At 40.8% G+C, this 24,777-nt stretch overlaps 1 protein-coding gene across 5 annotated transcripts in view; it reads right to left on the bottom strand.

Annotated features, from left to right (window-relative positions):
* Positions 1 to 465: 465 nt before the first annotated feature.
* The window catches only part of SGIP1 (SH3GL interacting endocytic adaptor 1), a 276,053-nt gene continuing 251,741 nt past the window's right edge, over positions 466 to 24,777 (bottom strand). For 4 of the 5 annotated variants that reach the window (XM_075557219.1, XM_075557230.1, XM_075557228.1 and 1 more), the window contains 6 exons: positions 19,428 to 19,583; positions 17,614 to 17,746; positions 6,435 to 6,637; positions 5,200 to 5,264; positions 4,453 to 4,617; positions 466 to 3,038 (listed from right to left, as the gene is read on the bottom strand). In XM_075557219.1, coding sequence (XP_075413334.1) covers positions 3,016 to 3,038; positions 4,453 to 4,617; positions 5,200 to 5,264; positions 6,435 to 6,637; positions 17,614 to 17,746; positions 19,428 to 19,583 — 745 coding nt within the window. In that variant the 3' untranslated portion in view covers positions 466 to 3,015. The remainder of the gene's footprint in view (positions 3,039 to 4,452; positions 4,618 to 5,199; positions 5,265 to 6,434; positions 6,638 to 17,613; positions 17,747 to 19,427; positions 19,584 to 24,777) is intronic. The other variant, XM_075557225.1, reaches the window with a different exon arrangement.

Here is a 24,777-nt window from a genome sequence, read left to right as displayed (position 1 = left end):
GAGCTAGGCTTAATATGTACGTGATGTACGTGATTACTAAAGACTCTTGCATTACCTACGATAATTTTTCTGAACCTGAACTCTCATTTTACAGTACTGTGGATACAGAAGATTATAACCTGCAAGACTGAAACTAAACCAAACTCCAAAATCTAAATCCCTGATATGAGTTTATTATTATTTGAAGAGACATACTCTTTATTGATGCTCTGGCTATTCAAGGTATAATAATTTTGGAATCACTGATTCCCACTCTATTTTATCATGAAGACTGATGAAAGGAATTAAAAATGCTTTCCTAATTCCACATTTAATTCCTGGAAACATCTGGATAATGTTAGGAAATAGTGTAATTTCAATTTAATTTCTACAGTATCTGGGGTGGGGTAACCATTGTATAGTTTAAATACTAATTAGTTCTAGAATTATATCAAATAAGAGATCAAAACATGAGAACCAGGAGTATTTACACAGTTTAATGTGATTTTTGTCATTATTCGAGACGTTCATGAGTTGGTTATTTAAGAGTTTTATATTCATATGCTGGATGTTTCTCAATTCTCTATGGATTTCTTGCAGTGTTATCAATTTCCCCATGTTTCATGGGAAAATTAAAAGTTTGGATCTTCAGTTTTGACTTGAAAATCGAATTTCACATCTTTATTAAAATTGAGTGCATTAATTCGTTTTTTTTCAAAGAAACCTTCAACTAAGGCCGATTTGGGGTGCCAACTGAGAGTTGCTGGAAACATCTCTCTGATCCAGCAATAAGCCAACTGAGAGCTTGTTAGGAAGAGAAAGCTTTCTTCCAAGGTAAAGCAGATAGTTTTGAACATTCTTTTGGTAATAAACACTCAGTTTGGACTGGAAATATGACTTTTTGAAAGCTCAGTTGTAAACTCTCGCCAGTCACAAACATGTTTTCAATGACTTAATTTGACTATAAAATTTAAAGGTCTACAGTTCCTTGCCAAATATGAATATAAAGTAAAATTTAGCAACTGATGATAAGTATAACAACTTAAGAACTGGAGTTTTGAATTATTGTTAGGTGATGTCAAGTCAGCATAGATACCTTGTGTCCATCAGAATTAAACACTGCCCAGTTCTTGACCCTCCTCACAATTTGTGCTAGATTTGAGTCTGTTGGTGAAGCCACTGTTTCTGTGTATCTTGCAAGGGTCTTCTTCTGCAGGGACCCTCAGCCAAGCATGATGTCTTTCTCCAGGGACTGGAGTACATGAGACAAAGCCTCACCATTGTCTCTTCCGTGGAGCATTCTGGTCTGACCATCCATAGTCTAGTATAGATTCTTCACCAACTACATAATTCAAGGGTATCAATTTTTCTGGGGTCTTCCTTATTCATTGTCCAGCTTCCTTATGAAATGAGGCAATTTAAAATATCAAGGCTTGAATCAGATACACTTTAATCCTCAAAGTGATACCTTTGCTTTTTAACACTTTATAGAATTTATTTATTTTTTCAGCAGCAGCAGCAGCAGCAGCAGGTTGCCCAAGACATTGCCTTGCTTGGTTTCCTGACTGCTGCTTCCATGAGCATTGTTGTGGAGCCACGTAAAATGAAACCCATGCATTTAGTAACCCAGTCCAAATAGGGATTGGTTTATGGTCAAACTAAGTTGGATAATGGAAAGGACACCATGTTTTAGATTTCAGTAGAGGAAAGTCAGCACAGCTGGGGTCTTGGAATGTGCCTCTGCTCTCTGGTCTCCCACATTGGAGGGCTGGGCAGATGGTGATCGTTGTGATGACGTCATGCAACCATAGAATCATGACTTCGCTTTATGAGAACTCGCTTCTCGATTCCCCAAGAATGGCCAAGAGTTACAGTTTTAGACAATGAATCTTAATAAAGAATATTTCGTTCACTCAAAAGGAAGTTTATTGCACAATACATGTGAATAGTATTAACTGATCAAGCCTCTTGTTTTCTTTCCCAAGTGGTAGAACTGATGATCATCAACATTACCCTTCTGTTCCCGAACAGGGGACTAAGATATACTGTTTGGATGTCTATGGAAAAGGAGGGAGACACGAGGTGCCAGTTCTCTGTCTTGGATGGGGGAGGGCAACTATTCAGCGTGACTGCACAAGTTGTGAACCAGCTCAATGACAGAAAGCCTTACAATCCCAATTTTGGTTTCGTCTGACTGATTATTACTTGATAATCTCCACCTTTAATGTGGAGAGAGGGAGAAGTAGCTAAGACTCCATCATCTTCTTTTCTCTTGGTTATAATTTCATATACTTAAACTTTAAATATGAATTGCTTTCCCTTTTTACACAAGTTATAAAAATAAGAGGCCCTGTTTACACAGTTTGCATTTTTATGAAATTTGCAGTTTGAAAAAAAAGCTTTTTAAAAAGTGGTAATGCTTTTCTTTGAATATGCTGTAACCTTTAGAATTTTTTTTCCTGAAATAGTTTCTGAATTTAAACCAACTAAATATTTGAAGATAGATTTTTTTTTATTTAGTACTACTGTAAGACATACTAAGGACTGAATAAAAGTTAAGATTTTTTTTTCTGGTTCCACTGAATTTTCTTTGTATGTGGCACCCCCTTTATGACAGCCATCAATATAATATTTAAATTTTATATATCGACAAAATGCAATCTACCTCTGTAAGCATTGTGCCATTCAACAGGACTACTAGTAGATTACATACCACAGTTTAGATGACACCCATGTCAGGAATGGTAAAATGCTAAAACTCAGGGTCTAACTGCCTTACTGGAATGAGTACAATTTACAAATACAATAATTACATTTTAAAACCATTAACAATATTATACCTAGAAGTAAATACTGTACGACTGGTCATCACGGTATGGTGTGCGGGACGTCACTGCTGAAAGTCGTGGACATTTCAAGCAGCTTTATCCCAAGTGCAGATTTGGGTTTGTTTTCATCAAACTGAAGTGAAAACCTGGTTCTCATACAATAGTCCTCCATACTAATGAGCTTTCCAAATCCTGGCAAAAAGTTTTATTAGTTATCTGCCAAGTATTTTCCTGCAAAAGAAAATGACATATCAACAGGTTACCTATCAATAATGCAATTCTTATATAAGCAACATATATATTCTTCCTGTCCTTCTCCTTTGGGACCACATATTGCCAAGTTGGAGGTGGCCAACATTCATACCAGGGAGCTTCAAAGAGGTCATAGAAAAATGCAGTTTCAAGATAAACTTTCGAAGCCCCTTGTAGACAGCAGCAAATATAAGCATTAAGTTCCTGCGAATGTGGGAACTGGGAGCTTGTTGCTTTACTTTCAGAGAGAGATCACTGTATGGCTCTGGAAGATGCCAAGTTTGAGGGAGGAGACTTCTGAAAACCTTCCTGATTTCTTAAGAAAGAGGGCTTCCAGAGACTGATCACTGGGCCAGAAGCATCAGCATCTCCTGGGAACTCGTTCCAAACACACATTCTCTGTTTCAACACCGAACTGTTGAATCAGAAACCCTGTAGGAAATGCCCAGGAATGTGGGTTTGAACAAGCTTCCAGCTAACTCTGACACATGGCCCAAATTTCAGAAAGACAGCCATGGAGGACCGCCCCCCCCCCCCCCCCCCCGCGATTCAGGTTGGATGGGGTGTATGGCTACTGGGCTCTGCTTGATTTTCAGGAAACAAAAATGCACGTGTTGTCAGAAGGCCTGATTTTAAAAAAATGCTTGACATGCAAATTGTTGCTGTTGTCGTGAAATCAATGATTTCTAAAGAGTTGGTTTAAATTATTCTCGCTCCTCTTGTCAGTAAACCCTGTTGTAAATTTCTATTATGGTGAAAATTAGGTCCTGTCAGGACTCAGCTAAGTCTGGCAAGTCTAAAATCTCGAAAGCACTGGTGAATAACAAACACTGTCAAGTGGGAGATACATGCAAAGGCAAAAAACGATTCCTTTTGCTTGTCAATATGAAAAAAAAAGTACAGATTGCCCCTCACTCAGCAGGTGGTTGTGCACAGTCATTGCTGACTCAGACATAGGAAGTGGCAGAGCGGAACTGTCCTGGGGCTTGCTAGGCTGTAGTCTTGACCGGAGCAGCTTGCTAGGATTTTTTTTTTCTGTGAAACTGCTGGTAGGTTTCAACATCATCCAAATGCTTAACCATTGTGCTTAGAGCTCCCCTCAACCTCAGTATACACAGCTTTGACAAGGGAACCACTGATCATCCTCTATGATGAAATAAAAACAAACAAACAAACAAACAAACAACAGAAGAGAGAGAGAACGAGCCAGGGATCTCCTGATGACAGATTCATTACCCTCTTCATACCATATTCAATAATTGGTTTATTTATAATTGAGATGAAAATGGAGTTGAGTGGAGAAGAGGACAAAAGACGCACAATCTATGTATGGTCACAGAAGAGCACCTAAGGCAATATGACTTTTGCCAACGAAGCTATGTTACTCACTCACCTGCAGCAAACCTTTTCTTGATGAGTGAAAACCGATACCCTGCTCCCACAAGCTCAATGTCACAGCCAGAAAGGGTGCTGCCTTCACTGGTGAACTGCACAACCAGCGGGGAGGGTTTGCTCGGGCCGTCGGATAACTGGAACCTCGCCAGTAAAGAACCCACTCCTAAAACAAGAGCACGAACGCATGCTGTGACAGTCGTGGAGAGCTGCAGGCCATCTCGGAAGGTGTATGCGGACGTCAACCTGCGCGCCCTGGCTAATGAAGTTGTATGTGCTTCACTGACAAAAATGATACAGGGTAAAATGTATCATTAAATGCCACCAGTGACTTGTTTGTTTGTTTTTTAAATGCTGTACTGCATGTAATTCAGCAGATGGCCCGGCAGTATTTGTGGGCCTAGTTCTTGGAAAGCGATTTGTGCGCTAGGGACCGATGGAGAGCAGGAGGAAATGAGGGGCAGACGGGATTGGATATCGCTGCCTCATCCATGAAGAGCTCTTCTCTAGCTAGAGGAGGGTCTGTTTGCTACTAGGTAGAAAAGGAGAAAGGGAAGAGGAATGGCCTGGATTTGAGAGTCATTGAAGGACAATCTGCCTTTATTGGTTGAAATGAACAAATGCAAGAATGAAGCAAAATATCCAGCTGGTTTTTAGGGCTAAGTGGATTTTGATTACTAGATAGCTATTATGTAAAGTTTATTTTGGCTTCACATATTATGCAAAAATATCCCTGTGATGACATTACCTCCATTTTCTGACTTCTGGGAGATATCAGGGATCTTCCACAATATTCTTTGTTGTTCAGCATTCCTAAAAATAAAATGGGAATGAGACTTTTCCCTGTCTCAAAGCTTTGTTTAATGGATGTCATACATATATTGTCTGTATAGCAACAATGACTAAAACGGTATCCTGGCAACTTGAAAATGACATCGTACATATCTGCCTTCTCTCCTTTCCCTTTCCTTATTGTGATTGGACACCACACAGGCAGATAAACAGGTAGAGGACAATGAACAATTAAACAACAACAACCTGGGAACACATCTCTAGATGGGAAGTGTTAGTAAGTTAATTCAAGTAATTTAAATGGGGGTCACATCATATGGCCAATAGTTACTTGTAAAAGGTGTCTATTTTTGCTTCTGACAATATGTGAAAGCTCCCGGGCTCTTTCTAGGAAAAGAAATTCCTCTTCGCAGACGCTCTCGACACTCTGCACCCATTTAGTATGTGCTGTCCTCCACTGCTTCTCAAGTATGCCTCCTCAGAGCCCCGAGGCCAAAGAAAACCATTTCCCAGACTCCCTTGCCACTAGGGCTCCCCTGCAAATTAGCCTCTACCAAGGTCGCTTTCCCCTCCCATGAGGATCTGCAGTCTTGGAAACTCACAGGGGAAGGTGAGCGCTGCCCCACCGGGTCACCATGTGTTGGAATCGACTTGAGGGCAGGGAGAATGGCAGGAGCAGCAGGAGATTTACAGGATGGGAGGGAGACAGGGGCTCTTTTCCTTAGTTTTTCTTGGTTGAGTTCTGCCAGCCAGAACCAGGGATGTGGAGACCTTCTACACTGGTGTTTTAGTTCCGTCTGTCGTTTTGTGGGTGCTGAGAAAACGTTAAGGGGGTGCCAGCAGGAGCTTTCTGACCCTTGGCTCATAGTGATGGTGGATCATTCTGGAATTCAATGGTTCCACCGACCACTTTCAAATTTTCCTCATTTCCCTTTGCAGCTCTTTCAGAGAACCAGTTCTGCGGTGTTCTGGAAACATTCTTGGAGGTTCAGCCTGAAGCCTGTTCCTCTAGCGCTTCCCCCATTTAGGGGAGCATCTTAAGCCCAATGGGAAACCGTTATCTGCTTATGATCACTACCTGCTTGCTACTGGGTTCTGCTGGCTGCTGCTCAAGTGCTGCCATCATTGCTAAGGAGACTCTCCCCACCCGGGGCCCTCTGGAGAAGGGAAAGGGGATGGGTGGATCCTTACCAGACTGCAGGTGGGAGCACAGCCTGAAGTTTGGTGACTCCTCCGTCTACGGGGACCAGGAACTGCACGTTGTTGAGGGCCACCGCGGTGGTCATAGCATCTGTGTTGTACTTGTAATCTATGCGCAGGTCTGTGCTCACAGGCTCACAGCGCCAGTTCACTGCCAGGTTCAGAGGCGTGGACTGAATGCCCTGGGCTGACACCTTGCCAAATAACAAGACAGAGAATATGTAAGCCCGGACCACCAATAAGAAACAAACTCAGAAGCTTTCTCCATAGGCTTGTTCTTAGCCACATTTCTGAATGTTGTAGATGGTCTCACAAGTGAGTTTCACTGCAAATCGCTGGCAAAGGGACATGCGAGCATACGAGGGATTTAAGAAAACCTGCCACAGGCTAAAAGCTTCAAACACACCACTGAAAACCTCGATGGCACTTTGCGGTTGACAATGTACTTTACAACTGCTCAGAAAGAGGCAACCCCACTGCCCCAGAGTAGATTCCAACCCACCGCAGCCCCACATGACCTGTTGAACTGCTTCTGGGTTTCTAAGGTGGTCTGCATTTATGGGATCAGCAAGCCTCCCTTTCCTTCCTCAGAGAAGCTCATGGATTCAAACTGCTGACCTTGCAGCTAGCAGCTCACACATAACCCACTCTACCACCAAGGTTTCCACTCAACTATGGCACCTACCTTTGGGTAAATGCTACTTATCCCACTGTGTGTTAGAATCAATTCTCAAACACTGAGTTCCTCGTTGGTGCTAGTGGTTAAACACTGGGCTACTTACTAACATAAAATTTGGCAGTTGGACCCACTTGGTGATGCCACAGAATAAAGGTCTAGCCCTGGGCTTCTGAAGGTTTTAACCATGAACACCCAAGGGCACAGGGTTCTCTTTGGAAACCTGGTGTTGCACAAGTCAGAATGCCCCTGGAGCATTAACATTCCCAAGACATTTGCTTATCACAACAAAGCAGAGTTCAATGGAGGTGGTCATTGTTCCTACTTTGGGATTTACCCAAGGATGGACTTGACCCCAGGTCTTCTGGGAGGGCATGCAACTTTCTGTTATCTGAATAGACTCCACAGTTAAAAGCAGCATGTCTTTAGAATCAACAGGAAAATTCAGGTTTGAGGATGGACAGAAGTCATTCTCACATAAAGACAATAATATGCTTGAATTCTGGGTGTCACAATGGAGATTGGACAAGGTTACTATCTCACCACTGTTCACTGTGAGGTGACGATAGCTCTAGAAGATGTTCCTTTCACAAGTACACACATACACTGCAGGGGACTAGAGGGTGGTGTCTATGTCCATGGACTTTCATTCATGAAGGGGAGGTGTTGCTGATTCTGACTAATGTAAACAAGTATTGATTGGCCCCAAATGCCTGCACATATGGCCACCACGGGAAAGGGTCCTGGGAGCCAGATGGACTCAGAAGGCGTGGGAAGAGGGTGTGAGTGTGTGTCGCTACAGAAGCAAGCTCAAAAACGGGATCATCTGTATAATAACAGAAATGGGTTTGGATTAAAATATTTAGTTAGATGACCATTGTAGTACTTTGCAAACTTTAAACATTTTTAGCACCATAATCTTTTCTGAAAGTGAACTTTTATTCTGAAACTCATTATTTGAAATAGACCCAAAGCCTTCCTTTTTCTGCACCTGTGTCCCAGAGTAGTTCTCAAATTGGCAATAGTTTCTCCACCTAGGGAGGTAATTGGACATATGAGTTTTTTTAATTGTTCTAATCACTGGGCATTGCTACAGATGGCCTGGGACTAAATGTGTTGTGATTTGAGGGCCAGAGAAACCCAAAATCACTGCCATTGAGTTGATTCTGACTCATAGTGAACCTGCAGGACTGGATAGAACTGCCCCTGTGAGTTTTCAGACCCTTGTGGTTTTCTGAGACTCTGGCTTTATGAGAGTAGAAAGCCACATTTTTCTCCCATGAAAGGACTGATGGGTTCTAACTGCTGACCTTGTGATTAACAGCCCACTTCCTCCAATGCTAGTTGTGCCCCATCTTCAGTTAAGAAGGCTTGGTGGAGTATTGGTTACATGTTGGGCTATGATCTCCAAGGTTAGCAGTTCGAAACCACCAGACTTCTCCCAGGGTGAAAGATGAGGCTTTCTATGTCTGTAAAACTTTACAGTCTTAGAAACTCACAGGGGGAAGTTCTACCCTGCCCTGGGGGTCACTATGAGTCAGCATCAACTGGATAGCATTGAGTTTAATTTTTTTGGTTTTAATTAAGTTGTAAAAAGCACACGCTAAGAATAACAAAAACAATAATCAAAGGGCTTCCTCAGAGCAAAGTTTGAAAAGAAGCATTCTAGGACTACATACCATTCACAAAATGGCTTGAAATGAGAAGCAGTGCAGTGGTTAAAGTGCCCGGCTACAAAGCAAATGACGAGTAATTTGAACCCACCCAGATGTTACATGGGAGAAAAGACTGGCGATCTGTTTTGATAGCAATTATAGCTGAGAAAATCCTATGGAGAAACTGCTCTGTCACCCCAAGGTACTGTGAGTGACTGATTGTCTCTCTGGCATCCCACAATAATATTCAAATCCTGGAAGGAAGCCCTAAGTAATGCCAATGATTAATTATCATTACTGTACTGCTCTGGGTATCTGGATTCAAAAGGTTCCATCCTTAAAAACCCTATGGAGCAGCTCCACCCTGTCCATTTGGAGTCCATGTGAATTGGTATTGACTTAATGGACAACTAAGGATTAACAAGGAGCATTATACAAGAAGAGTGAAATATCAAGATAGATGCCATTGTTCTTCTTATTTGCAGATAATGAAATCGAGGTTCAGAAGATTGATTAAGGTGCTCAACGGCATATGGAAATCAGGAAGCAGACTGGTTTACTCGTACTTCAGTCTTGCCTATACTTAGTACTTTCAACCAAAGCTGCTCAAATTGTGGGTTGTGTACCACCGTGGGGGTTATGCAACTGACTGTGGTGTTCTTCTTAAGCCCACATGGCACATACTCGAAGATAGACCACATGCTAGGACACAAGTCGAATCTGTGTAAATTCAAGCACATAGAGATCATACAGACTTCCCTTTCTGAGAACTATAGCATAAGGGTGGAATAACAAAAGGATGATTAAGAAAAAAGGGAAACCAATTGGAGGCAGAATAACTATTACAAAAGGAGTGGGTACTGGCCTAGAACAGAGATGAAATTAGGAAGTTTCTAGAAACCAACAAGAATGAAAATACAACATACCCAAACCTTTGGGACACAGCAAAGGAAGTCATCAGAGGAAATTTGATAGTGATAAATGCATATGGGGAAAAAGGAAGAGTGAGAAATGCACACAGGGGGAAATGGAAGAGAGATTTATGATTGATATACCAGCACAAAACTTACAGTAGTTAGAGCAGAGTCAACAGGACTACACTAGTAATAGCAAAAGAAAAAATAAAAATCAGGACTGAGATTCATGAGAGGGAAAACAAGGAAACTGTGAAAAAAATTAATGCAGCTAAAAGATGGTTCTTTGAAAGGATTAACAGAATCAACAGACGACTGGCAAACCTAACCAAGGAAAGGAAAGAAGAAATTTCAACAGCAAGGATGAAGGATGAAACAGGGGACATTACAATGGACCCTAATACAATCAGAAGGATAGTTACACAGTACTACGAAGACCTGTACTCCAATGAATTCAACAACTTGGAAGACAAGGACAAATACTTAGAAAAACAATCCCTCCCTAGACTATCCCAGATGGATATCAAGAATCTCAACAGACCCATAGCAATAGAAGAAATAGACACAGTTATTAAAGGATTACCAACAAAAAAATCCACCAGGCCAGATGGTTTCAGAGGAGAATTCTACCAAGCATTCAGGGAAGAAGTGACACCAATCCTACACAAACTCTTTCAGAGCATAGAGAAAGACAGCAAACTCCGGAATATTTTCTATGAAGCTAGTATAACTGATATCTCAAGTGGGCAAGGATCCCACAAGAATTGAGAACTGCAGACTAATATCCCTAATGAACATCGATGTAAAAATCCTCAACAGAATACAAAAGTATATTAAACAAATAATTCACCATGAACCAGTAAAATTCATACCAGGATGCAGAGATGATTCAACATATGAAAGACCATTTGTATTATTCGCCACCTTGATATGAAAAATTATAAGAACCACATGATAATATTGATAGATGTGGAAAAAGCATTCAACAACATCCAACACTAATTCCTGTTTAAGATACTCAAGAAGATAGTAATGGAAGGAAAATTCCTCAATATAATACAAGCTATATGTGAAAAACCGGCAGCCAATATGGTAGTCAGTGGAGAAAATACAAAAACAATCCCACTGAAAAAGGGGACCTGACAAGGATGTCCCTTGTCCCAACTGTTATTTAATATTGTACTGGAGGTCCTAGGTAACAGCATAAGGCAAAGAAAAGACATCAAAGGTATTCATCTGGGGAAGGAAGAGGTGAAACCATGGTTATTCACAGATGGTATGATTTTATATATGGAAAATCCCAAAAGCTCCGCAAGGGGAGTGCTGGAAGTGATAGCGGAATATGGCAGCGTGGCAGGATACAAGATCAACAAACAGAAGTCTATTGGACTGCTACACACATTGGACAAGACCATGGGAGATGGGGTAAAAAAGATAGTACCCTTCACAATAGCCAAGCACTAATAGAAATATCAAGGGATATACCTGACTAAAAAAACAAAAGGTTTGTATGAGAAAAACTACAGAATACCATTACAAGAAACCAAGAGTGGCCTCAACAAATGGAAGCATATCCCATGCTCATTGATTGGAAGACAATATAGTAAAGATGTCACTCCTGCTCAAGGCACTATATAAATTTAATGCTATTCCAACACAAATACCATCAGAAGAAACAAGAAACAAACTACAGCCAGACACCTGTGCTTCAATGTTTATTGCGGCACAGTTCACAATTTCAAGGAGTTGGAAACAACCCAAATTTCCATCAACTGACCAGTGGATTAAAAAACTGTGGTACATACATACAAGCAGTGACGAACGCATGAAGCACATCGCCACATGGGAAGAATTGGAGGAAATTATGCTAAGTGAAGTAAGCCAAGCACAAAAAGGACAAGCACAACATGAGTCCATTGAAGTAAGCTTAAAAACCAAAAGGGGCATAGGGGAAAAGCTATGATATGCATACATTCCTGGGATAAGTTTCAGGTACTAAGGCAGGGGCCAGACCAGACCTAATCCAGGGATACATATGGCAGCCAACAAAAAAGGAGAGGAAAAGAAAAGAAAAAAGACATGATAGCAGGGGAACAGGATACTAACCCACCAAATGGAAAGGTATTGTTTATATCTCCACAGGAGAGGGAGAGAGGGACCAGACTTCAACCTGGTGTGGCAAGATGTGAATGTAACATACCATCATGAAGCAGCAAACCAATATAGACGTCTGCAGGGCCAGCCTCAATCCTAGCTATGTGGACACCCTCCCGCCCCGCCCCCAAGAAGAATGCACTGCACTGAAACTACAGCTCAGGGAGAGGGACATGTCTCATCAGAGCACACAGGAGCAGTGAAGAGGGAAGGAGAGAGAGTGGAACACATTCTGGTCCACCAAGCTCTAAGGAAGATAGACCTGTACAGAGCAGTCAATGCAGAAAGGACCATACTGCTGGCCCCACCACAAGACATGATGCCCTTCGCTGACCTAAAGCGCTTCAAGGGACGACACTAGAGACACAGTGTGGGAATCGTGCCTGATCTGGCCCCACCACACCACAGCAAAACACTAAGGGCATGCGTCAGAGCAGCAAGGGGAGCAAAGCAATAAAGTCCCTGGGGAATGCTAAAAGTAGACTTTGGGGTCAGGGCATGGTACCCCATGAGACTTGACCAGAAAACACTCCTAAATGTCTACAAACAGACCTTGAACTATTTATAGGCTTTTCTTTTCTGTTGTTGTTGCTTTGGTTTTTCTTGTCTTTTGTTGTTTTGTCTTGCTCTGTTTTGTTTTTGTGCTTATTATTGTTTTTGCATGTCTACCTAGATAAGATAGGTGGGATAAATAATCCAGATGAGAACCATCAGGACTGAGGAAAAAAAAGAAGAAATAAAATGCATTGTAACTGATGGCGACATCAACTGTACAATTAAGCTTGATCTAATTGAATTATGGATGTTATCATATCTGTAAGAGCTCCCAATAAAATGATATTAAAAAGAAATAAAATGTATATGAATTTAAAATGTAAACAGAATGAATACGAGAAAGAAGAGAATGTTCTAAAATTGATTGTGGTAATGATTGTACAACTGTTTTCTTGAAGATTGAACTGTATGATACGGGGTAATGTGCCAATAAAACCGTTTTGGAAATAAAAAAATAATAATCCAGATGAACAAACAATGGGACCAATGGTTCTGGAAGGACATGGGAAAGGAGGAGGCAAGGGAAAGGAAGCAGGGTGCTAACAAACAAAGGGGAAAGGGAACATGTGATCTAAAATCGATGGCAAGGAGTGTGTAGGATGCCTGGTGGGGCTTGATCAAGGAAAACTTAGGTGAGAGGCATTACTGAAACCTGAATGAAGGTCAAACATGATAGTGGGACAAGAGGAAAGTAAAAGGAAATAGAGGAAACAACCAAGGCATTTATAGAGCTCTAAATACAGGTGTGTACATATGTAAATATACTTATATATAATAGGGAACTAGAACTATGTATGTATATTTATATGTTAAGTATTAAGATAGCAGAGGGTTATTGGGCCTCTCCTCAAGTCCCCCCTCAATGCAAGAGCACTTTGTTCTAATAACCTGGCATTCAGTGATGCTCACCTTCCCAACAGGATCGCTGAAGACAAAATGGGTGCATAAGCAAATATGGTGAAGAAAGTTGATGGTGTTCAGCTATCAAAAGATAGGGTCTTAAAGGCTTGAAATGAAACAAGTGGTCCTCTAGTTGAGAAGCAATAAAGCCCACATGGAAGAAGCATACCAGTTTGTGCGATCATGAGATGTCAATGGGATCAGTTATCAAGCATCAAAGACCCAAAACAAAGAAATTATATCAATGTGGATGAGGGGGAGTGCAGAGTGGAGACCCAAAGTCTATCTGCAGACAATTGGACATGCCCTTACAGAAGGGCCACAAGGAAGCGACAAGCAAGTCAGGGTTTATTGTAGCATTGATGAAACATACAGCTTTCTTCTAGCTCTTTAATGCTTCCCCCCTCCTCCCCTGTCACCCCACTATCACAACCCCAACTCTACCTTACAAATCCAGCTAGACCAGGACATGTACACATTGGTACAGATAAGAGCTCACAACATAGGGAATCCAGGACAAATAAACCCCTCAGGGCCAATAATGAGAGTAGCGATACCAGGAGGGTAAAGGGAAGGTGGGAGAGAAAGGGGAAACTGATCACAAAAATCTACATATGAACTCCTCCCAGGGGGATGAACAACAGAAAAGTGGGTGAAGGGAGACAGTGGTCAGTGTAAGGCATGAAAAAAAAACTATCAAGGTATCATAAGGGAGGGAGGGGGCAAAAATGAGCTGATACCAAGTGTTCAAGTAGAAAGAAAATGTTTTGAAAATGATGATGGCAATATATGTACAAATGTGCTTGATACATGGATGGATGTATGAATTGTAATTAGAGCTATAAGAGCCCTCAGTAAAATAATTTTTAAAAAACAAACTCAATGTGGTAGTGGTGGTGGTAGGGGTGGTTCATGAAACATTTGGCAACAATAAAAGTTTTCAAAGCACACAATGACCAAAATTTAATTAAAAATCAAGCACATAACTAACTGGAGGCTTTTCTGGCATTGCTTACTCATGTAGCAATTTACTCGGGAGAACGGGTCATGCCAGGCCCACGTGCAAAAGCCTGGTAACACAAGCTCATACAGCAAGGGGTGATTCTCCCTGCTCCTGAGGTTCACTGAATCACAAACATGGAGTGTAAACAACAACTCAGAGGATATATGTGTCAATTTAAAAAATGTAAAGTAAAAATGTACATGCAGTATTTATCATCATAATTTATAAAAATATACAAATACAGTTATATTTTCACCTTTTGGGGCATGAAAGCCACTCATGTTTAACTTGATATCCAGAGAAAAAAATACCAGTTTCCCTTCCTTACTCCGCTTTTGTCTCAGAAGCTTAAAAACTAAGATAAATCAAACTCTCTGCCATTAAGTCGATGTCGCTCATAGTGACCCTATAGGACAGGGGAGAATTGCCCCTTGTGAGTTTCAGAGATTGCAAGTATTCACACTCCCCCATACACCATAATTTATTAGGATAAATTTCATAAACTTGAGTGGTATTAAAAGTTTAAATTATTATTTTCCAATAGTTTTATTGATATAAAATTCACAAATCATATACTTCCATAGTTAAGTTGCTTTTAACAAGTTTTATGTATATCATCACCATCAGTTCTAGTGTATCCTCCCCTCTCCCATATTTATTACTTACTCCCAATATCCCTCAACCTCTGCCCCCATCACTAATAAGCTATTAAATGATCAGTTATTGTTTCTACACATCTGCTCCTTCTGTGCTTCATAAACTGGGAAACATAACAGAAACAAGAAAAAAAAACAGAAAAAAAGTAGAAAGAAAAGACCACCAGCAATATTAAAATAAGCCAGAGAGAAATTTTCTGTCAAGGAACAAGTGAGAAATATTTAAACCCAGAGTTAATTCAGGTTGGGTCAAGAGGGAGGCCAACTGACCAGGTTTGATATATACCATGGTTCCCCCCACCTTAATCTCTGTCTGACAATAAGGCTATTTGTGTCCCGACTATGGCTGGAGGGAATCTGCCAGAGGTTTAATCAGACCAGGCACTCTGCAGATGGATTTTGGGCTCCCGCTGTCCTGCATAGCCTTCTACAAACCGAGAGTCCACAATTTAAACTATGATGCTTTTCCCTCCCTCAGATTTGGATTTTGTTATTGTCATGTTTGGATCACACGGGCTGGTGTGCTTCTTCCATGTGGATTTAGTTGACATCTTACTTAGGTGGCTGATTTTTCAAATTTGAACAAAAGCCTTTTGTTCAAATTGATAGCCGGGCACCACTGCTTCCTTTGCCACATTGTGCTGTAGCACCCTAACTTCAGTGATCATTTCGTGCAGGTGAGTATCAAGCAGGGCCATGCCATAGGAACTGTTCTTGGATTGGGGCTGGAATTCAGTAGGAGCCCAGACAGAATCCCTCTGTTTGTCCATGGGTTATATAGGACGCTGGTTTACTTTAGAAGCCTTACTATCATTTTATGACCCAAACAAAACAAAACAAAAACAAAAACCAAACAAAATCATCCCCCCCTGGGTAGAAGGCAATTCCATTGATAACATCAATAATGTATCCAATAGCATAGAATTTAAGACACGGTTGAGAAAAGGAAGTTATGCAAGTATAGTCCAGCTGCAAACCACAATCCATGAGTTGCTGGGAGACCGTGAATCTTTACAGGAGTAATTAATCTGTCTTTCTTCAGAGCACTGGCTGGTGGTTTTGAACTGCTGGGCTTGTAGACTCCGGCCCAAGGTGTAACCACTATGCCACCAGGGCTCCTTTAGAAGCATAAAGTAGTAATAAATATGCTTAAACACGGTAAGCAGAAAAGTTAAAAAGTTAAATTACGGTAAGTGTATTTTCTATTACACTTGCATAATGTATTAATTATATTTGTATCATGTAATCTATTTGACAGTACCCCAAAGTTTAGATGTCAAAGCATTATACTTATTTGCATTTTATAGGATGTACTAGTATACTGATCACCTACTTGAAGGGCTTCCTCCAGTCATTTAAGTAAACAGGTGTCAACCTGCAGGGTGCATTGAAGTTGCTGGAGCACTTACAGAGCAGTGCAAAAGGCTGGCTTTCATCCTGAGCCAATGTCAATCTGAATGTGAGTTTGTGGAACCAATGAAACTTGAATCAGCGTGTGTGGAGGCCAGCAGTTATATTTTGGTGTCAATTCAGTATAAGCATGTGCTTACGAGCTCGCAGGTGATCAGGCAGTGTAATGAGGTTTAAACCCATTGATTTACTATTAGAGTTCTAAAGAAATAATAATTTTGTCCGCTCACCTGAAGAAAAATAATGGGAACATATTTAATCACAAGCATTACAATACATTGAAATAATCTCGATGATGCATGTGGCTAGTAATTGACGAGATAATCAGGAGTTGGAATTTGTGTTATTTCTTGCCTTTGAAGTTTTCTTTGAAATAGGCATATTTGCTAGATCAGTAGTAATCTGAGATAAGGGAAATCTTAGATACAAAAACAAAGTGTTCATATTCAATACTGTGCTGTCTCATAGCTTCTTCTAACATAAAACGGTTTCTGAAAATAAATCTTACTACAACTGTACCCCAGGATTCTTACACTTGAAAAAACATATTATTTTTATATTTAACCATTAAGATAAGAAGTCTTGTGAAGGACATTAAATTCAGTAATATCCTTAAAATTAATGTGATCTAATTTTCAATACTTGTAATTTTATGTGATGTAGTTGTCCGCAATTTCATTTTTATAGCATGTTTATTTAAGATTTTCATCAATTTTCATGAATTTTCAACTAATAAGGATAGGTATAAATATCGCAGTTACAAGTCCTCAATAAAGTTTTCAAAATTTTTTAGTATGAATGATAGATTTTAAGTACAGCTATGTGTTGCATAATATCTGTTCAGGTACTGTTTAGACAGGTATTCATCTAAGGCATGATAAGGTAAGAGCACAATTCAGAAATTAAAACCAAAGAATAGGATATAGTGCATATAACTGATAAATTGTACCTGTCTGTTTTTACAAGTCATAGGATGTACCTCTAATTTTTAATATAAAAGGCTTTATGGGGCTCATCTGTAACTAGGTGTTGTACAGAAATTGGATAGTCATAATCTCAGGTTGCCTATAATATAATAGTCACATAATGTTTGAATCAAATTCTATTTGCAGATTTTATCGTTGATGTTAAGCAATGTGTGACTAATACTAAAAGAGATGTTATTTTACTTAATTTTATACATTTGAATATAAATTTGTAATGCATAAATCTGTCATCAGACATCCTGATCATATAAATAGACTTACCTGATATTTGAGCATATCCACATTATAATACGTAGCCTGAGGTTTCTGTTCAGACACTTTCTTTAGATGAGTCATCAAATTTGGCATGTTTACCCAGAATTCCTTGTTATTGGCATCATTTTGGGTATTATCACTATTGTTTTCAGGGGGAAAAAAAGATTAAGTAGCATTTTATAAAAAAATCAAATGTAAACCACACCAGGATTATTTTAGCAAATGGATATCTAATATCTGAGTCTGTCTTTGACAATTCTTAGAGATAATGTATTAACAGTAGTACAGTTTTAGTTCAAATGCAATTCTGAAAAGTATGTTACATTCATAGTTTAATCCCCATGGGTAGCTATTGCTACCTAGTAATATTAACCAATTATGATGGTAATTGGCTGATTTTCAGAGTGAATTATTTATTAAACCAAATATAATGGCCTTTACTGCATCAGCAAATATTTCATTTGAATTAGTCAGTTAATGTAATCAGAGAGCTACATTGATTTTCTTTTTAAATGAGTTGACTCGTAGTTTCTCAGAAGCTATGGAGTTAACTATTTTGGCCAAATGCAATTATAGCCTTTGTCATCAACTAATGAGAAAAGGGCAGTCCTGAAATTACCCCGCTACATTTTCAGCCTAATTCACCCATGGCTGTTGAGTCAATCCCAGCTTGGAATGCCTCTCCAGGATGGGGGAGGTCTGCCTGATAGGGCTTCTTACTCTGTAAATCTTAACCCATGCTGGCGGTCTTATCTCTACTGTGGAGCAATTGGTGGGTTCAACTCCCTCTTTAAAAAAAAATTCATTTTATTGGAGGCTCATACAACTCTTATCATAATCCATCCATCCACCCATTGTGTCAAGCACATTGGTACATTTGTTGCCATCATCATTCTCAAAACATTTTCTTTCCACTTGAACCCTTGGTATCAGCTCCTCATTTCTCCCCTCCCTCCCCCACTCTCCCTTCCTCACAAACCCTTGATAATTTAAAATTATTATTTTTCATGTCTTACACTGATTCTCCCTTCACCCACTTTTTTTGGGCCCAACCTTTTCAAACCTTTAAGTTAGCAGCAGAGTGCTTAAGCCACTGTCCCTGTTTAGCACAGGCGATATGAGGTGCTTCAGAGAGTTCGTGGAGACATGGATTTAAAGATGATGGGATTTTTCCCTCATGAACTTTTTGAAGTTCCTTTGTATTTAATTCGGGAGTAACTAAATCATAAAAAGTCACATCCTCAGAAGGTAACCTGGAATTTAACTGGTCATAATAGAACTAGTTAAAATAGAAAAATAGGGTTCCGTTTTGAACCAAGGGGTTTTATATTCTTGAGAAAGGCTCAGCTGTGTTCAAGGGTCTGCCTTCAGATCATCGACACAGTCCAGCTGTGAATGTCTGTCCTCGCTGACAGAAACCACGGGCATAAAACGCCCTGCTCATTTCCCACCTAATGAGGAAACTGAGGCCCCAAGTCACTACGTAGCTCGACAGCCAGCTATTTACTGGTCGTGCACTTTCAGAATCTCCTGTTTAATACAGAAATAGTAACTATGCTGCCACTGAGCCCCTCGCATGTACGAGCACTCTACCTGATGCACAAGAAATGATTTTATCAAAATCTATCCTGCAAGGGGAGAATCGTCCTCACTTTCAAAGACGAGCAGACTTATTTATAAAAATGAGAACATTAGAATTTGAGAAGGCAGGAACAGAAGTGGATCAAAGGTACCACCCCACTCCCAAGGTCTACGTCTCTTCTAGATACAAAGTGATCAAGCCCACACGTCTCTGTGAATTTGTGCAAAGTCATATTTACCAGCAGAGAAGTTGGGGATTTGGCAGGACGTGTTCTAACCTGCTGAAATTCACCACCCGAAAAGTCAGCGCTGCTGGGGATGGGTTGTTGGCAAAGTGTCTGGTGATGCCAGCAGGAAAGGACAACACCATCTCCCCCGTGATCTTCACAATGCACCTGGCATATCGGGGCACAGAGGAAAGAGAGGACCTCAGGTTAATACGTGGTGAATCAAAACAGTTGTGTACAAGTAAAGACATGTGGGATGATATTAAACAACAGAAGAGCTGAACAGAAAATGCTGATGATTCTACTCTTTTTTTTGTTTTGATTTTTTAATCATTTTATTAGGGGCTCATACAACTCGTATCACAATACATACATACATTAATTGTGTGAAGCACATTTGTATATTCATTGCCCTCTTCATTCTCAAAACATTTTGCTCTCCACTTAAGCCCCTGGCATTAGCTCCTCATTTTCTCCCTCTCTACCCGCTCCCCTCTCCCTCATAAACCTCTGATAATCTACAAATTATTATTTTGTCATATCTTACACCGTCTGACATCTCTCCCCACCCACCTTTTTGTGGTCCATCCCCCAGGGAAGAGGTTACATGTAGACCCTTGTAATTGGCTCCCCCTTTCTACCTCACCTTCTCTCCGCCCTCCTGGTATTGCCACTCTCACCACTGGTCCTGAAGGGATCATCTGCCTAGGATTCCCTGTGTTTCCAGTTCCTATCTGTACCTCTGGTCTAGCCAGATTTGTAAGGTAGAATTGGGATCATGATAGTGGGGGTGGGGGGTAGGGGAAGAAGCATTTAGGAACTAGAGGAAAGTTTTATGTTTCATCGTTGCTGCACTGCACCCTGACTGGCTTGTCTCCTACCTGAGACCCTTCTGTAAGAGGATGTCCAATTTCCTACAGATGGGCTTTGGATCTCCACTCTGAACTCCCCCTTATTCACAATGATATGATATTTTGTTCTGATGATGCCTGATACCTGATCCCTATGATACCTTGTGATCACACAGGCTGGTGTGCTTCTTCCATGTGGGCTTTGTTGCTTCTGAACTAGATGGCCGCTTGTTTACCTTCAAGCTTTTAAGACCCCAGATGCTATATCCTTTGATAGGTGGGCACCATCAGCTTTCTTCACCACATTTGCTTAGGCACACATCTGTCTTCAGTGATCATAGATGATTCTACTCTTAATTATGAAATCAATCTCTCACTTCTTTAAGAAATCAATGGCTTGTTTTAACACTTACATTAAAAAATGGCTATTTTGTTGAATGTGTTTTGACTGTGAGAGGAAACGGCAGTTCTTTCTGTGTAGACCATTACCTCTAACCCACCTTACACACAGACTTGTCTTCCTTGGTGGCTTGTTCTCATTTTAATGCCTGCCTTTTTGGCAAAGCCCTGAAATATTTTGACTGCACACCATCACCCCACACTGGAGCCTACTTTAGTTGTGTGAGTAACATGCTTCTTGCATGTTCTTTCATGCACTCTTCAGACAAAGCCCTTGTGTCTCACTCTGCTAGCTGTTCATTTCATTAACTTGATCATGTGGTCACGGTCACAAATGTTTGAATGAATCATACAGGTAACAAAACCATGACAGTTTAGATCAGGAGGGAAAATAAGATTTTTAAAGAGCACTATGCTGGTAGAATGGACATGTAAGAGACAGCACTTTTGTAAAGTGTAAAATTCCCTATGTTTTGAAAGAGTTCACATCTATGAAATCATCGCACAAACCAGATAATGAGAACAATATTTGGCATCCCTACATGTTTTCTCCTGTCTCTCTGTAATACGTTTCTCCTGTTCTTCTCACCATTTCACTCCCCATCTCTTACTCAAACAGCAAACACGCAAACACTAGTAGGGCCTGATCAAGGGCAATGTAACTGAGAGGAATTACTGAAACCCGAATGAAGGCTGGAAATGATAGTGGGACAAGAGGAAAGTAAAAGGAAAGAGAGGAATCAACTGGGAGGCAAATGACATTTATAGAGGTTTAAATACAGGCATATACATATGTAAATATATTTATATAGGATGATGGGGAAATAGATTGATGTGCATATATTTACATGTTAAATATTAAGTGTTGGACATTGGGTCTCTACTCAAGCACTCCCTCAATGTAAGAACACTGTTTTTAATAATCTGACATTCTGTGATGCTCACCTTCCCAACACGATCGCTGAAGACAAAAAAGGGTACATAAGCAAACGTGGTGAAGAAAGCTGATGGTGCCTGGCTATTAAAAGATATAGCATCCGGGGTCTTAAAGGCTTGAAGATAAACAAGTGGCCATCTAGCTGAGAAGCAACAAAATCCACATGGAAAAAGCACACCAGTCGGTGTGATGATGAGGTATTAATAGCATCAGGTATCAGGTATCAAAATCCCAGAACAAAAAATCATATCAATGTGAATGAGTGGGAGCACAGAGTGGAGACCTAAAGCCCATCTGTAGACAATCGGACATCCCCTTACAGAAGTGTCACAAGGAAGAGATGAGCCAGTCAGGGTGCAGTATAGCACCGATGAAACATACAACTTTTCTCTAGTTCTTTAATGCTTCCCCCCACTATCATGACCCCAGTTCTACCTTACAAATCTGACTAGACCAGAGCATGTACATGGGTACAGATACGAGCTGGAAACACAGGGAATCCAAGACACATAACCCCCTAAGGACCAATAATGAGAAATGGTAAGGGGAAGGTGGTGGGAGAAAGGGGGAACCTTTCACAATGATCTACATATAACTCCCTCCCAGGGGGATAGCCAACAGAAAAATAGGTGAAGGGAGACATCGGTCAGTGTAAGATATGAAAAATGACAACAATTTATAAATTATCAAGAGTTTATGAGGGATGGAGGGTGTGGGAGGGAGGGAAAAATGAGGAGCTGATACCAAGGGCTCAAGTAGAAGGAAAATGTTTTGAGAATGATGATGGCAACATATGTACAAATATGGTTGACACAATGGATGGATATATGGATTGTGATAAGAGTTGTACGAGCCCCAAATGAAACGATTAAAAAAACAACAACCCTCTAACACCAAACTGACTGCCATCAAGTCCATTCTGACTCAGTGATCCTAGAGGGCAGAGCAGACTGGCCCTGTAGATTTTGGCGGCTCTAAACATTTCTGGGAAAGCCTCATGTTTCTCCCATGGAGCACCTGATGGTTTCAAACTGCTTACGTTGTGGTTAGATAGAAGCCCAATGTGTAACCCACTTGTCACCAGGGCTCTGATGCCTAAGTAATCGTTAATACATTCTGCCTGTCAATCTGAATTAGTCATCATTCTCCCGATGTATATAAACAGAATGACAAGGATGTCATTTTATGGGGCTTTGTTTTCACTTCCCAGAGAATTCTGATATTAATCTAAGTAGTTATGAGTCTCCATACTTCATTCCTTTTCAGTGCCAAGCAAACCCACTGCCTGCAGTTTGATCCCAAGTACAGAGCCCCTAGAGGAGGAGGAGGGAGCCCGGGTGGCACGGTGGGTAACTGGTTGGGCTGCTGGCTGCAAGGTCAGCGGTTGGCAAATACCAGCTGCTCCACAAGAAAAAGGTGAGGGTTTCTCTTCTGGTGGAGATTTGCTGTCTCAGAGACAGGGGCAGCTCAACCCTGTCCAATAGCGCCACTATGCGTTGATGGCAGTCAGTTTGGATTTAAGAATTTAGGGGTAGACTTGTCCCATAACATTTCCAAGTGTGTAAGTCTTTTGGAAGCAGCCAGCCACATCTCCAAACCATGGACCTTTAGGTTGGCAGTGCAGCGCTTAACCATGGTGCTACCAGGGCTCCAGAGAAAATTGATAATGCTACTCTGTATGTTTTCCTTGCCAACTGGCAGGACATTAAACTTGGTCAGTAGAGGGTGCTAGAGAGACATTGCAGAAGAAAGGTTCCCCCCGCCAATCTTTTCAGTAAGCAGGCTAGGTGGGCACTTGCAGTTTTTAGGGTTTCTTTGGTATCTGGCTCCTGCAGTATACGTGGCATGCTTAAGTATTCCAGCGCATATGGATTTGCCAGTGCCCAGTACGACAAAGAGCTTCCTTTGGGTCTGGTTTCTGTAGCACACACGGCTTCTCCAGTGCACAGTTCCGTTATGTGACCTACGCACAGCAGAAAGGAGCACTGCCTGTTCATGCACCATCCTCACAATTATCCTTATGCGTGAGACCATTGCGGCAGCTACTGTATCAACCCATCTCCTGAGGGCCTTCCACTTTTTCTCTGTCCCTCCGCTTTACCAAGCATGTTGTCTCTACTGAGAGACTAGTCTTTGCTGAAAACTTGCTCAAAATATGCAAGATGAAGTCTTGCCTTCCTTTCCTCTATGGAACACTCTGGTTGTACTTCTCCCAAGAGTATATTTCCAAATGTACTATCCTGGAAGAAGCATATTCAGCCTCGGTCTAATTATTCTCCACTACTGACTCAGGACCCTGCTATGTCTCCTTCCCAATGAAAGGGCGATGAGATGCGAGGATTTCCAGGACATCTGTGGGACAGCGACATTCAAGGCAGACAGCTCCACTCAAAACATGATGGGTTTTTCTTGCTAAGGGGTCATCGTGATAGATTTCTTGAAAGACACAGGCCAAGCATAAGGGGTTACTATGAATTTTTCAGAAAATGTAAACTACCTTGTGAGAAAAATTCAGTTCAGGAAAATTGGGTTGATTTCCCCCCCCCCCCCATCACAACAATACAACTGATTACTTTTCTAGGGTAGCAAGAGCTGTCCTAAAAGAATTTTGTTGGGAAATCTTACCCCAGTCACTCTAAAATTGTGCCCTTTCAGACTCCTTTTTGTTCCCCAAACTCAAAGCATATTAAAAAGGTATATTTGAGTTTCCGAAGGAGGTCAAAACTGCTTGTGTGAAGAACCGCTAAAGTGTTATGTGAATGGGTGTGGTAACCTTAAAAATTTTGTGGAAAAAAATCTATTATCTTTAAATTCTATTTTTTCCCCATGAACTTTTGGAAATCCCCTAATTTAAGGTAGAGCTACAGGTAGGTGAACTTCCTGAAGTTGTCATTTGTCCATATCATGCTCAGATATAATTGTTCATAACTTTGAACTCTGGATGAGAATTTTTGGTTCCTGAAAGTTTGTGTCTTCATATTTTTCTGGGAATATTGCTAATCTCTCGGTTTGCGTGCTCTTTTGTCTTCTTTTTCCACCTTTGAGATCAGTAAACTTTCACAGTTGATGAGCCTGGCCTGCCCCTCAGCCTCAGTCTGCTCTCATTGTTTCTCAATATGAAGCAGACACGTAGGATAAGTGGACAGCTGCAGCACTAGATTACATTCCAGCACCG

This window comes from Tenrec ecaudatus, chromosome 1 (assembly GCF_050624435.1).
Source record: "Tenrec ecaudatus isolate mTenEca1 chromosome 1, mTenEca1.hap1, whole genome shotgun sequence".
In the NCBI taxonomy this organism is placed as follows: domain Eukaryota; kingdom Metazoa; phylum Chordata; class Mammalia; order Afrosoricida; family Tenrecidae; genus Tenrec; species Tenrec ecaudatus.
This window is presented reverse-complemented; position numbering and strand designations above follow the sequence as displayed.